Genomic DNA, 14,562 nt, shown 5'->3' on the forward strand with positions numbered 1-14,562 from the left:
CTACTCGGGGTAACAGGCTGCTGCAGGCAACACGGGCTCAGCCTGAGCCCTGTGGGGGAGGTGCCTGGGTGAGGAGGGTCTGGGGTGGGGGGTTCCCGGCTCCGGCCGCCACGCCGCAGGTGCCACGCGGCCCGGCAGGGGTGAGACGCGGGCCTCCCGCCGGCTCCTTACCAGGAAGGCCTGGAACAGCTGGAAGGAGCCAAGGAGCCAGACGTACAGGTGGGAGTGCACCTTGGTGGACGTGCCGTTGAAGGCGTTGGCCACCGCCAGGAAGGAGTAGGGCCCCACGGTGAAGAACTCCCAGTCATAGGCGCCCGAGGTGGCAATGGTCTGGTTGGCCTCGAAGAGTCGGGTCCTCGGGTTCCACTTGTAGATGACGCTGTCGATGTTGTGGTTATCACCTGCCACCAAGCAGCCGCGTTAGCGGGGGGCGGGGGGGAGGCGGACTTCCGAGGCCTCACGGCGGCCGTGGCGGAGCCCTGGCCTGCCCTGGACCTGCCCCAGGCCGGAGGGAGGGGTCTGTCCTGTGCACGGAGGCCTCTGGCCGCTGGGCACCTTCCCTCCTCACCCCGCACTCCCTGCCCCTGTGCCCAGAGGAAGGCCCTCCCTGGGTCCCCACCTTTGAGGGTTCCAGACCTGTTGCCCCGCGGCCCTCGGTCTTGGAGACGGGGCCCCCACCCTTCCCTAGCCTCACTGCTCACACTGCCCCCTGCTCTCTCCCTCTGAGAGCCCCCTGCTCTCACTGTCCCCCACAGGTCAGGCCTTTGCACTTCCTGACCCTCTGCCCGGAAGGCCCCTCCCCACAACATGCTCCCAGGAGCCCCCCTGGCTGGGCCAGCCTCTCCCGGAATACTCATTTCCCTGGGGAGCACTAAGGAGCAGGCCCTGGGGTCCCCCTGCCCATGAGCCGGGAGGCAGGGCTCCTCCCCTGCGGGTTGTGGACAGAGCTGCCCTGAACCCTGCCCTCGAGAGTTACACACCCAGGAAGGGCCTGCTGCGGTCACTCAGACCGTCACTGACCCAGAAACCAGGCTTCCCGGCCTCTGCCCCTCTGTCCCCTCCACCGCACCCGCTGTGTCACAGGGTCTGTGTGCAGAAGGCATGTTCTGGGGCAAACAAGCTCCCTCATCCTTCCAGCGAGTCTGTTCTGCCAGCCGGAGTCCACGCCGACGTCCCTCCAGGGGACACGGGCATGCCGGGCGAACAGCTTGCCTTCACACCTGTCTCAGTCACCTCCTCCGGGAAAGTTAGTCACTTGGTTGGTTAGTCAGTCGGGTGGTCAGTTTCGAATGCGGCAGTCTGTGCAGCCGGGCGGCCCGCGTTTCCGTAACCGCTCTCCCAAGGGCAGGCACCCGCACGGACTGTGCCTGCCTGTCCTCCTGCCCGGACGCTGACAGGGTGCTCAGGTGTGTTCGCCCTCAGACGTCACTGTCAGATGGCCAAGCCCGAAGAATCAGGCTGGGTGTGGCTTATTATAACGTGGTCATGAGGTGAGGGTTCGGGTGAGTCAGCTCCCCGCCCCGTGGCTCCCTTCCAGGTGGGAGGCCACAGCCTACCTTCCCTGTGGTTGGCCACGGCCAGGAAGTGCTCCCCGGCCATCTCGAAGGCTTCCCAGTCCCGGGCGCTGTGGGTGGGGACCCTCTGGTACGGTGTGAACCTCAGCTTCCTCTGGCTCCATTTATAAATGACAGAGAACTCCTGGCCCTTTTCATTCGGTTCAAAATTAGCCACAGCCAGGAAGATCTGAAAGACAGGACCCAGGACACTTGGTTCTTGTCACCTGTGCGAGGGGCCTGGGGCTGATCTTCTGAGCACCTGCGTCTCTGTCCGATGGCCACTGTCTCTCCGGATCTGTCAGTCACGTTCATCAGTCTGTTGTCTCCATTTTTGTCTCCAAAATCAGGAACGGCTCTGTGCACAGAACCGCGCTCATCACCCGGACGAGCAGAAACACACGATCACGTCCTCCTCCCGCACAGACGCACATGTTGTCACATAGCTGAGTAGGACACGCAAGTGCCCAACGTGGGATGGGACCAGGAGGCAAGCCGGCTCGGCGTGTGGGGTGTGTCTGCTGAGCCCGGAAGCGAGCGCGCGCTCAGTGAGCCCGGCACCTGCCTCGGTGAAATGTTTTTCTGAATTTCCTAATATTTCTTGACGTGAAGTTAACATTTCTTAGGGGCCCATGGGTGGCTCAGTTGGTTCTGCAGTGGGTTCTGAGCTGACAGTGTGGTGCCTGCTTGGGATTCTCTCTCTCTCCCTCTCTCTCTCTCTCTCTGCCCCTCCCTGCTCGTGCTCTCGCACTCTCTCTTTAAAATAAAAAAAGAAGTTTGCATTTTTTATAATGAAAATGTCGTCAAACAAAAGGCTGGAGCACCAGTCACTCATCCGCCATGCTGGACTGGGAGCACGGCTGGCCCATGGTGGGCGGTGGCCTAGAGGTCTGTCTGACCTGCTGGCTGTTTCCTCGTCAGGGTGCACCTAGTGAGGGCAGGGCCGCACGGGGCACACTCGTGTTGGCGAGTGAGCGCTTTGGAGGACGGGCACGGGGTCGTGGGGGGAGGCCCTCGGCCACTGACACTGCAGCAGAGGGTGTCGGGGCTGGGGAGAGAGTGCATCGTCCTGGGGGTGCGGCTCAGACCACCCCCCCCCCCCATGCCCTCTGGTCCATCCAGCCCCGGCTTGGAGGGGGCTGTCCGTGAGGGTCTCATACCTTCACCTAAGGGCCTGTCCCTCTCTGTTTGGACACCGCATGTCCTCGGGACCTGGAGTGAGTCAAGGAGACAGGACCGTGGTCGTCCGCATTCTGAGATGCTTTCTGCGCTGTTGACCAGCTCATCAAGTGAGCCAACAAGCTCTCAATTTAGTCACAATGGGTCTACACGGACTTGACCGCATCTTAGGAATGGTCTTGTCTTTATTTTGTAGGAAGCCCAAGGCACGTCACACTTTGGACTTAGAGACCCCACCAAGTGTCTGATCTCGAAAGCCCCTCAGAACCTAAGTAAGACTTTGAAACCACGAGGAATACTCTTCCCGTATTTCCTACGGAAGGGGTCCCAACCTTTGGACTCCGGGTTTCTCCAAGATAAGAGGGATTGAGAAAGTCGCCGAACGCAGACTTGCCTTCTTCCCGATGGTGAAGTGTCTCCAGGACTGTGCCTGGTGCGTGGGAATGTTCTGGTAGGAGGCGAACTTCCCATCGGTCCACTTGTAGATGGCGGATGTGGCTTTGCGGTTGGCGGCTGCCACGAAGAGCCCGGCCTCGGGGATGGCAAAGACCTCGATGCCCAGCGTCTCCGAGTCGGTGAACAGGCTTTGATGTTCTTCCACGTAGTCCAGTTTCTCCTTGGCTGGCGGTAGAAACGTGGAGACCCGCTTAATGCCTCCCCGCATGGAAGCCGACAGGCCGGCTTGGGAGTGTGACCCCAGGGCCCCGAGCCGTGACCCCACAGCATCAGCGACTGCCAGGGCGGTTCGCCTGGGGGCATTTCACCCTCAGGGAGAGGCCATCAGGGGAGGCTGTGTGGGTTTTAGGGTCTATGCGGCGTCCAGGGACGCTGAAGGGACGGAACTGACGTGTCGCGTCCTCGTTAGACATTTCCCACGCCCGCTGCTCCTACACAAAGCTGTGCCCATGAGCAGCGGGGTCAGCGGCCGAGGGCGGCGGCTGCAGCCAGCTCCCATTTCCCGTGGGTGACTGTCCAGAGCGCCCTGGGCGACCTCGACCCCCCTGTCCCCATGCGGAAGGCTCTGCCAAAAGGTCCCAGGGGAACAGCATGCATCCAGGCTCCTGGTGTCATCCCCAGCATGTGTGACAGGGGCAGACACGGCACGAGGAGGGTGTCCCCTCGACGGGGACTGGACATGCACGAGGGGAGGGGTGGCGAGCCCTGCCCCCCTCGTGCCCCGCCCAGGAGGACACGCGTCTCCAGGTTGAATATGCAGCCTGCTGTCTGGGGGGTCCTCCCTATTCCCAAGTCGCGCTGGCTCCAAGAAGAACCCCCGAGTCCCCAGAGCCCCAGGAGGCACGCCGCCCTCCTCACCTGCTAACACGGAGACCCACTGGCTGTCCACACACAGGAACAGCCCCTTCCGGCTGGCATCAAACCAGAACTGGGCATCCTCCATTTTGGTGCACGGAGGCCGGGACCCCAGAGTCACCTTCAGGTCGGTTTCTGGGGGGAACAAGGAAGGGGAGTGTCCAGAGAGCATGCTCCCTGGAGGAGGACCCCTGACCCAGGCGGTCCCACCTTTGCCTCTGCGTGTGGGGACCATGAGGACACAGGGGTCTCCATCGTGGCCTGCTCCCCCCCGGGTGTCCGTGGGGCGGGATGCACGCCGTCCAGCTTCCCGCCAGCCTCACCGCCCACTCCAGAGGGCGGCCCTCCTCCCCTTGGAAAAGCCTTGGTGATCGCACACCCACTGCCCTGCTCGCCACTCAGACCTCTCTCCCTGGCGTCAGTTTATCTAAGCTTGAGTTTTGCCTAATTCCGCGGCGTTTGACCCCATCGCTGCTGGTGGTCACACCTCATTTCGAGCCAGGCCCGCACGTCCCGATGATGCCGCGTGGCGGGTTCACAGCGACATCGTTGTCGCCGCCAAGCCGACACCCGCACCTCGACTGTGACCCGGGGCACCTCGATCTGACGTAGCGCCCAGCAGAGGCCCAGGGGGGCAGTCCTGCCTCCCGCCTATTCTGAGATGACGGAACACGTGCAAAATTCCCGTGTAGCATATGAAAATTCCACTGTGCAGGGAAATTATTTTCCTCTGTGTCTCTTCTTTCACTATAAAAATCATTCAAAGTTGTACCGTTCCTACAAAAGTATTCAACATAGCATGACAACAAACTGCATCAGTTTATAGACTATTAAAGCTCTCTCCAGCACGATAGAAAAAGCTACAGCTGGTGCTTCTGGGAGTTTGGAAACCCCATCCCAGGATGTGCTTGAGGGGCGTCCCCTGACTGGCGAGGCATGACCGTAAGGCTCAGGAGGGGCTGGGGCTGTCTCCCCCGCCTCGCTGAATGGTGGGGGCTGCAGTGGGGGCGGGACCCGGCTTCGCCGGGGCGGGGTGTGTGGCTTACATACGCAGCATGGTGACTTCAGCCCCAGGAGACGCAAGCACGGGCTAAGTGCTGGGGACCCTCTGGGCTGGGGGGTCACGGACAATTGGCAAGTGCCTCTCACAGTTTGGGGTCCCCGCTGGGGTGGGGGCGGAGGCTTAGATGCCTATCAGAGAGGGATGGGGGTAAAGACCCCAAATACTGCTCTGGGGACAAAACAGGGAGCAGATGGAAGTCAGAGGCTCAAGAGAAGGAAGACGAGGTCAGGGAACAGCACTGGGGGTCCAGGTAGAACCAGGCTCTCTGGTGGCCATTGGGTGGGACCCCTGCCCATCTGCATCAAGCCAGTCCCTTTGTCAACTTAATAGTCACCTTCCTTTCTCTGTTACCAAGTGACAAGGCTCTCAGGGTCTGCCATAAGTGAGGGGGAGTGGGTGGCTTTGACCTACTAACCATAGGGATATTTTAGCACCTCATTATCTTCTGGCTTCCCCGGGGGGCCCTGCAGGACTGGGGGGATGGACAGCACAGCCAGCTCGGGACTCCTGCAGGGACAGAGCCTTGGGGTGGCATCCGAGCCAGGCAGTAAGACCAGCTGCCTCACCAGGCCCTGCAGAGAGACGGAGAGCATGCTCAGAACATCGTTGCTAGAGACTGCTTGGACCCACCCCTGGGCTCAGCCTGGCCAGACCCTGGTGGAGGGGTGAGAATGAGGACTGAGGGTCTGGCTACGTCAAGAGCCAGGTGAGAAGAGGCTGCTAATAGGTTGGGAGTGTGGGGAACACTGGAGCAATGGTGGATAATTCTACACTGTTCTAAGGTAACAGCCACGGAAGGGGTTTTTCCTGTGAACCAGCCTAGAGTGACTGGGCTGCATTGTTCATCCATCCATCTGTCCATCTGTCTGTCCATCCATCACCCATCCATCCATCCCCCCATCCCCCCACCCATCCATCCATCCCCCATCCATTCACCCATATGCCCATCCATCACTCACCCATCCATCCATCCATCCATCTGCCTATCCATCCATCCATCCCCCATCCATTCACCCATATGTCCATCCATCACCCATCTGTCCATCCATCCATCCATCCATCCACCTATCCATCCATCCACTCATCCATCACCCATATCTCCATCCATCACTCATCCACCCATCCATCCATCCATCCATTCACCCATCCATTCACCCATATGTCCATCCATCACCCATCCATCCACCCATCCATCCACCTATCCATCCATCCATCCATCCATCCATCCCCCCATCCACCCATCCATCCATCTATCCATCCCCCATCCACCCATCCATTCACCCATATGTCCATCAATCACTCATCCATCTATCTACCCATCTGTCACTCAGCCTTATGTTCACCCACCTATCCGTCCATCACTGATCCATCCATCCATATGTCCACCCACCATCCATACAGTTATCCATCTGTCCATCCATCCATCCAAACATGCCATCCACAAATATTCACCAAGCACCTATTATATATCACGCATGGGTCTAGAAACTGGACACAGTATGGAACAGGGTCCCTCACCTGCACTCTATGGGAGAGACAGCCAGTGAGCAAACACACAGCTGGTCTGAGAGTGGTGAGGGCTATGGAGGAAAGACAACCAGGAAAAGGGGTTGGGTGCAAGCCTCATCTTCTCCAAGTGGTAGGGGAAGGTGTCCAAGGAGGATGACATGGGATGGGGTCCTGAGGGTACAGGGTGTGATCTGTGGTGACAGTGGGGATGACTGTGCCAGGAAGAGGGAACCGTGAGTGAAAAGGCCCTGTGGCAAATTGTGCCTCGCAAGTGTGGAGCCCCATGTACCCCAGGGCTCCCTGCTCCCGTGTGGCACACGCCGATCTGTCGGATCAGAGTGTGAGGACACGGGGCCTGTAGTGACGGCCTCTCTGTGAGCACTGCTGTTGGGAGGCCAGACAGGCAGCCCCTCCCGTGCTTACCGTGAACAGGCCTTTGGTCCTCTTCCGGCTGCCGATGAAGAATCGGGCTCCTCGCACCGAGAGGGTGGCCGGGAAGGGCACGTCAGCCATTCTGAAAACATTTGAAGGTGGCTTTAGGGCCATGGGAGAGCAGCATCACAGCCCGTTTATGCAGAAAAGGACAGGGGAAGCAGTGCACGGGGGTATCAGTTTCCCAGGGTGGCTGTAATGAACACCACATACTGGGGGCTTAGGTGGCAGATTATCCACAGTTCTGGAGGCCGGGAGTCTGACGTCAGGGCGTTGCAGGGTCCCGCTCCCTCTGGAGGCTCATCCAGCTCTGGGCTTTCTGGTATTCCCTGGCCTGTAGCTACATCACCCCCTCTGCCTGTCTTCACGTGGCCTTGTCTGTGCCTCTCCTCTTCTTGTAAGGACACCAGGCTCTGGATCAGGGCCCGCCCGACTGCAGTCATGACCTCAACTTAACTTGACTACACCTGCAAAGACTCTGTCTCCAAGCAAGTTTGCATTGCAGGGTTCTGGTGGACGTGAATTTGAGGAGCGCTCTTTTCCCCAGGACAGGAGTCTTCTGCAAAAGTGTGGCCACAGAGGTGTCCGTTCAGGGGTTCTCCCATCTCTCTGGAAACTCTAGTGGCTTCCAGCGGTACTGGGTCCCCAGCCTGCCCACCCTCCACCACGCCTATGGGGAAACAGATGGTGTCCGGGCGGGAGGGGTCCTCGCTGGTGGCCTGGGAGGCGTTGGCAGATGTGGCCAGAGCTGGGTCTTGACTCGGAAGTGGATACTGCACCCCGAGGGTGGGGGGAAGGTGGGTGCCTGCTGGAGGGAGGGCCTGACTGGAGCCTCTGGGGTGGATGAGCCAGGCATCTCCCCCTGTAAGAACCTGCTCCTTCCAGGCCTGCATTGGGCTGCAGCTGGCCGTGGTGAGGCCACTTTCTGAGCGCCGTCCCAGAATCCCCCGTGCTCTGATCACAGTGCGCCCTCCGTGGTGCCCACGAGGCCTGTGACGCCCGACCCCCAGGCCCCGGAGTCCTCCTTGGCCACCACTGGCTGTAGCCGCGGCTCCTTCCCTCCCCTTCCTTGGCCCCCTCCACCTCCGCATCACAGAGCTGCTCCCACTACTGGGTCCCCACCGTCATCACCCTGGTAAAGGCCCTGATGCGCTTGGGAGCAGAGACGGATTTAAACAAAGTGTCCGAATGGCAAAGAATCTTTTTATTATGGAATAAGCTTCATAGTAACAGAGCAAAGTAAGATTCTACCTCTGAAAGTAGTATCTGGAATAATGATAGATTTTAATGTAAACCAGAAAATGTGTGATTTAAGAGAGTCACCAGCCCCACTGAGCCAGGATGGTCGTCACGAGCCGGTGGGACTATGGGGACCGATGCTCCCTGGTCCAGCCTAGTGACCAGGCGACGGCGAGGGCAGGGATGGAACTCAGGCTGCTGGTGCCTGGGGCTGTGCCGAAGCTGCCAGAAGGGCGACTCTGCGTGTTTATTTGGAGTTAGAGTGACTATTCACTCGTCCCGACGGGCAAACCGGGTCTTAGGCCAAACGATGTGTTGAAAATCACAAAGCAGGAGCTGGGCTCCAGTCAGGCCGCAGGTTCAGTTTGGCTCTGGTGCCTGAACTCTCTGTGACCTTCCTCTGCGTGTTTCCTGATGGTGACCCCGCTCTGCAAGGCACAGCACCCCCCCCCCCCCAAGTCCAACCTACCCGGCCTGGGCGCCTGCACTCGCCCCCACCCACTGCGGCTGCTCTGGAGGACGGGTTTGGTGGCCGACCCTGCTGATGACCCCGCGCTCCCGCTTCAGGGGATGGTCCCTAAAGATTGTTCGCCCACGGGCCCGAGCCCAGGGCGCACGGTGCCCGCAGCACCGGGCCAGCCGGCCCGCCCCGCGGCCCTGGACCCGCCGTGTCCGGCAGCACCCGGCCCTCCCCGGACGCCCCCCTACCTACATGTCCGCGGGGACGCCGCAGTCCGCGGTGAGGGAAAAGGATCCTTCGGACACGGCCAAGACCAGCGTGTGCCATTGGTTGTCCATCAGAGCGGGACTGCGGAAGGTCACGCGGGTTTGCCAGGCCCCCGCCGCGTCCTGGCTGAGGAACAGGAAATGCAGCCTGGTGGGCGAGTACCGCACACCCAGCAACAGCCCGTCAGACTCCTCCGTCACCACAGTGAACAGGTATTCATTCTTCTGCAAGAGAGGGCGGGCAGGGGAGGGAGGGACAGGTGAGGGAGGGCAGGGCAGGGGGTGGGCGCAGGGGAGGGCAGGGCAGGTGAGGGTGGGGGAGGGCTCAGGGGAGGAGGGCGGGGCAGGTGAGGGCGGGGCAGGAGGGGGTGGGGGCAGGGGAGGGCAGGGCAGGTGAGGGTGGGGGAGGGCTCAGGGGAGGAGGGCGGGGCAGGTGAGGGCGGGGCAGGAGAGGGTGGGACAGGGGAGGGGGACAGGTGAGGGTGGGTCAGAGGGTGGATACAGGGGAGGGTGGGACAGGGGAGGGCGGAGCAGGGGAGGGGGGACAGGTGAGGGAGGGCAGGGCAGGGGGTGGGCGCAGGGGAGGGAGGGACAGGTGAGGGCGGGGCAGGGGGTGGGGGCAGGGGAGGGCAGGGCAGGTGAGGGTGGGTCAGAGGGTGGATGCAGGGGAGGGTGGGACAGGGGAGGGCGGAGCAGGGGAGGGGGGACAGGTGAAGGTGGAGCAGGAGAGGGTGGGACAGGAGTGGGCGGGGCAGGGGAAGGCGGGACAGGGGAGGGGGGACAGATGAGGGTGGGACAGGGGAGGGGGGACAGGTGAGGGCAGGGCTGGGATGGGGGAGACAGGGGAGGGTGGAGCAGGGGAGGGGGGACAAGGGAGGGCGGGCAGGAGAGGGTGAGGCAGGGGAGAGCAGGGCAGGGGAGGGGGGCAGGGGAGGCGGGACAGGGGAGGGGGGCAGGAGAGGGTGGGGCAGGGGAGGTGAGACAGGGCAGGGCGGGGCAGGAGAGGGAAGAGCAGGGGAGGGCTGGGCAGGGGAGGGGAACAGGGGAGGGTGGGACAGGGGAGGACGGGGCAGGGGAGGCATTGACAGGTGGGGGAGGAGGGGGGGGACGGGCAGGGGAGGGCGGGGCAAGGGGAGGCAGGATGGGTGAGGGAGGATAGGCAGGGGAGGTGTGGCGGGAGGACAGGGCTCACAGGGCAGGGCCTACTGCAGTGACCAAGGTCTGTGATCCACCAAATCCCTGCTCCAACCTGTCAGGGTGGCCACTATCAGAAAACCAGAAACTAGTGCGGGATGTGGAGAGACAGGATGCCGTCCGCCCCGGTGGTGGGATTGCCAAACGGTATAGCTGTTCTGGAACACAGCCCGCGGTCCCCGGAAAAGTTACTATAGGACTGTTACGTGACCCCGCAAGCCCACCTCCGACGCCCGACAGGACTGACAGCAGGGTCCTCGAGAGAGGCACCCACGTCCGCAAAGGTAAGTGCGGGAGCAGCGGCGGTGAGATGTGCTCTAGCCATACAGCGGAATGTTAGTCTTACAAAGAGGCTTCAGCGTCCACACGCACGAACCCGGGGGACGTCACGCCGAGTGAAGTAGGCCATCACCAGGGACAAATACCGCGCAGCCCACTTCTGTGAGAGACCTAGTGTAGTCACGTTCAGGGGCGGAGCCTGGAATGGGGGCGCCAGGGCCGGGGAGGCGGGGAAGGGGGCCGGTCAGGGAAGACGGAAAAGTCTGGACAAGGATGGCGGGATGGCTGTGCTGAAATGGACACGGAACGCTTTCTGTCACGTCCATCTCAACACCACTAAACCTCCACGAGCCTCCGCCACCAAGACGGTGACCCGGGAACACCAGTAAGGCCAGCCGCACGTTGTACGACGCATGCTGGATCATCCGTCGTTGCGGTTTAGGGTCTATTGCTTCCCAGCCTAACACATGGAAAGGGGCCACGGCATGAAAGTGACCAGCCGGGCGCCAGGGCCGGGGGAAACTGTGCACTGTGGTTTCTGCAGCGAGCCTCGGCCAGGGGCACTGGGACCAAACCCGTGCAACCGTTCCGCTGAAGAAATTAAAGCCTCCGTGGCCCTCGTATTTAAACTTAACACCTAAGCCAGTAAAATATACTTGGCGTGGCCTGGGTTATGCGGCCTGTGTGCTGAGGGACACACGTGGCCCTGTTAGTTTCCACGGTGGGATTCCCAGCCTGCACTTACTTTCCACAGGGTAGGGAGTGGGGGTGAGGCGTGGAAGCCAAACCCACTAACTCAGGACAGAATCCTCACATGGTGACGGTTGGGACGTGGGCAGGTGGCCGGGAAGGAGCACTGACCTCGCAGCTATGGCACCTGCTGGGACCGAATCCCCACATCCCCCTGTTCTGCCTTTGGGCACTGGGCCCAGCAGCGCGGAGCTTCCTGGGCCACGGCGTGAGCCCCACCCGTGGCCCTGCCCACACGAGGAAGGCCCCACCTCTGGGACTGCTCAGTCCCTCCTTCCTAGAAATGTTCGTGGCTGGAGGAGACCGTGTCTGGGCAAAACCCTGGGGTCTCCGCACCCCCATGAGGGTCAGATGAAAGGAAACAAATCGGCCGGTGAAGTGAGTTTATTGGGCTTCCTGAAGAGGTGCTGACAGGTTAGGAGTCAAAGCCAAGTGACCCAAGCAGAGAAAGGGGGCAAGAAGGACCGGTGACCCAGAACAGGTGCAGGTGCCTCCTGGGAGCAGAAGCCCCAGGAAGCTGCGGGGTCAGCATTCCTGGGAGGCAGGAGGTCAAGGTCAGGCCTGATGGGTGGCCAGGAGGACCAGAGTCACCAGGTGGGACCTGAGCCCGGCTGGCCCTTGGGGGCACGTGCCCATCAGCAGCAGGACTGGCCCGAGGCGGGGCCGCAGCAGGCAGGGCGGGGGCACGCGGGGCGGCAGAGCAGGGATACACTGGAGGAGGGTCTGCAGCAGGGGCTGGGCTGGCAGCAGGAGGGGGCTGAGCAGGGGGAGTCCTCGCAGCACATAGGGGTGCAGCAGATGGGCTTGCAGCAGACAGGGGTGCAGCAGACGGGCTTGCAGCAGACAGGGGTGCAGCAGGTGGGCCTGCACACGGGGCGGCAGAGCAGGGACACGCAGGAGGCCGGGCGGCAGCAGGAGGAGGCAGGGGTGCAGCAGGCGGGCCTGCACACGGGGCGGCAGAGCAGGGACACACTGGAGGAGGGTCTGCAGCAGGGGCTGGGCTGGCAGCAGGAGGGGGCTGAACAGGGGGAGTCCTCGCAGCACACAGGGGTGCAGCACACGGGCTTGCAGCACACAGGGGTGCAGCAGTCTCCCTGGCAGGGGGAGGAGGTGCAGCAGGACGGCTGGCAGCATGAAGAGGTTGTGCAGGGGGAGTCCTGGCAGCAGACAGGGGTGCAGAAGGCGGGTCTGCACACGGGACGGCAGAGCAGGGACACGCAGGAGGAGGGTCTGCAGCAGGGGCTGGGCTGGCAGCAGGAGGGGGCTGAGCAGGGGGAGTCCTCGCAGCACACAGGGGTGCAGCAGACGGGCTTGCAGCACACAGGGGTGCCGCAGTCTTCCTGGCAGGGGGAGGAGGTGCAGCAGGCGGGCTGGCAGCATGAAGAGGTTGTGCAGGGGGAGTCCTGGCAGCAGACAGGGGTGCAGCAGACGGGCTTGCAGCACACAGGGGTGTAGCAGAGGGGCTTGCAGCACGCAGGGGTGCAGCAGAGGGGCTTGCAGCACGCAGGGGTGCAGCACACGGGCTTGCAGCACGCAGGGGTGCAGCAGTCTCCCTGGCAGGGGGAGGAGGGGCCGCACAGGAGGGTCAGGCGGGGGGCCGGGGCGCAGCACGGGGGCTCGCAGCAGCTCTCTGGGCAGTCGTCCACCTGCCAGGAGGAGTCGGGGCAGGAGTCCGAGGCCCCGGGCAGGCAGACGCGGCTGCCATAGCTCAGGTCGCTGGAGCAGACGGACAGGGTGGACGCGGCCATGGCGGGGGCGGTGGGGCTGCAGGAGGGAGTGGGTGTGGGTGTGTGTGTGAGTGTGTGTGTGTGTGTGAGGAGTTCCAGCTGTCTGTCGGCTTTTATACCTCCCAGCTGTGTGTTGTCACCAAGACTTCCCTTTCCTTGTTGGTGTTTTGACTGAGTCCTGAGAGTGTTTATTACTTCTGGTTTATTTACACTAAAGAGTTTGCTGCTTGGAAAATGCCTGTCATGGTTAAGGACTGGGTTGGCCCCTGACTACTTTTGGTTCTCTAAGCAAACACCACAGGAAAACACTAGAGTCCTGGAGCCCTGCGGGCATGCAGCCTGCTCACTGCCCAGTGTGCCCTGATGCCCGGGGGCTTGCAGCGGTCCAGGTGAGCACCGTGCATCCCCGGGTCTCAGAGAGCAGAAGGACCGGAACGCCGGGACAGGTCTGCCCATTGGCTGCAGGACGTCCGCACACCGAGTGCTGAGTGGAGGCCAGGCAGTCAGGAGTGAATGGGAAGGGGACAGAGTGTCTCAGCGCAGAACGACAGAGATGGACTGTGCAAAACCTAAGAGAAACGGACGATGTGCACAGCATCCAACGTTCATCAGAGAAGCTTTCCAGGAAGACCGATCGACAAAAGGCAACATTTCTCAGAGCAGAGGGAGATGTGGTCTTCGGAGGTGGAATCTGACCAAACGTGGAATGAGATACACAGAGAATGCTGCACGTTGGGACACACCGGTGAGCTGTCTTACACCAAACCTAAAGAAGCATCCTGGAAGCTTCCAGAGAGATCGGAAGGGATTGGAAGCAACTCAGCGAACCGAGACGCCTAAAGACCTGGAACCACATCTGCAAAGCTGGAGGGAAATGGGATCGATTACGCGGCAGCACTGAGCCCTCTGGTGCACGGGACGGGAAGGTTCGCGGCTGCTCCGAGAACCTGCTACTCACACACCGTCTATGAATGCAGACGGGACTCCGTGGGCAGCAAAACTCGGTGCAGAAACAAAGAGAAGCAGAACGTAACAAATAATCAAGAGAAAAAAAAAAATTCAGCAAAGAGCAGATTGCAGTCCTCGACGTCTTCAGGGGGAAGAATTTTGGCCGCTTGGCCTTACAGAATCTATAGAGCAACTGTTCACTGTCCGACCCCGTGTCCCTCTACGTTTCACTTGTTCTGTGGCGGCACCATGCGGAAGCCCCTTGTGTTCCCCATCCCAAACCCCTGCCACCACTGATTCTCAGTCACTACAGTTGTGTCTTTTCTAGAATGTCCTATGCATACAGTATGCAGCCTTCCGGGTCTGGCTTCTTTCATTTAGCAGAATGCACTGGGCTTCATGCATGTTGTGAACTGACAGTTCTCTTCTCTTTACTGCTGAGTGGACTCCACTGTATGGATGTACCACGACTTGATTATTCTGTCGACGGGTGAAGGACATTTTCTTTTTTTTTTTTTTCTTTTAAAAAAAATTTTTTTTTAACGTTTTATTTATTTTTGAGACAGGGAGAGACAGAGCATGAATGGGGGAGGGGCGGAGAGAGAGGGAGACACAGAATCTGAAACAGGCTCCAAGCTCTGAGCTGTCAGCA

The 14,562-nt window shown here is 61.0% G+C and overlaps 2 protein-coding genes across 3 annotated transcripts in view; both read right to left on the reverse strand.

The window, feature by feature from the left end:
- Positions 1 to 14,562, reverse strand: part of TSPEAR (thrombospondin type laminin G domain and EAR repeats) — a 155,723-nt gene that overhangs the window by 17,261 nt on the left and 123,900 nt on the right. The window contains exons 3-9 of the mRNA XM_058732219.1: positions 8,999 to 9,237; positions 7,039 to 7,129; positions 5,522 to 5,678; positions 4,047 to 4,178; positions 3,127 to 3,353; positions 1,557 to 1,743; positions 172 to 401 (exon numbers count right to left, since the gene is read on the reverse strand). Coding sequence (XP_058588202.1) covers positions 172 to 401; positions 1,557 to 1,743; positions 3,127 to 3,353; positions 4,047 to 4,178; positions 5,522 to 5,678; positions 7,039 to 7,129; positions 8,999 to 9,237 — 1,263 coding nt within the window. The remainder of the gene's footprint in view (positions 1 to 171; positions 402 to 1,556; positions 1,744 to 3,126; positions 3,354 to 4,046; positions 4,179 to 5,521; positions 5,679 to 7,038; positions 7,130 to 8,998; positions 9,238 to 14,562) is intronic.
- On the reverse strand, positions 11,605 to 13,067 carry LOC131512952 (keratin-associated protein 10-7-like). 2 transcript variants are annotated; one of them, XM_058732211.1, is made up of 2 exons: positions 12,325 to 13,067; positions 11,605 to 12,093 (listed from the first exon to the last, which is right to left on the reverse strand). In XM_058732211.1, exons 1-2 carry the CDS (start codon positions 12,981 to 12,983, stop codon positions 11,871 to 11,873), a joined length of 882 nt encoding a protein of 293 aa, XP_058588194.1. In that variant the 5' UTR covers positions 12,984 to 13,067; the 3' UTR covers positions 11,605 to 11,870. The 2 variants fall into 2 exon arrangements, with proteins under 2 accessions (XP_058588194.1, XP_058588193.1); XM_058732210.1 differs by having other exon boundaries at positions 11,605 to 13,067.

This window comes from Neofelis nebulosa, chromosome 5, assembly GCF_028018385.1.
Source record: "Neofelis nebulosa isolate mNeoNeb1 chromosome 5, mNeoNeb1.pri, whole genome shotgun sequence".
NCBI lineage: Eukaryota > Metazoa > Chordata > Mammalia > Carnivora > Felidae > Neofelis > Neofelis nebulosa.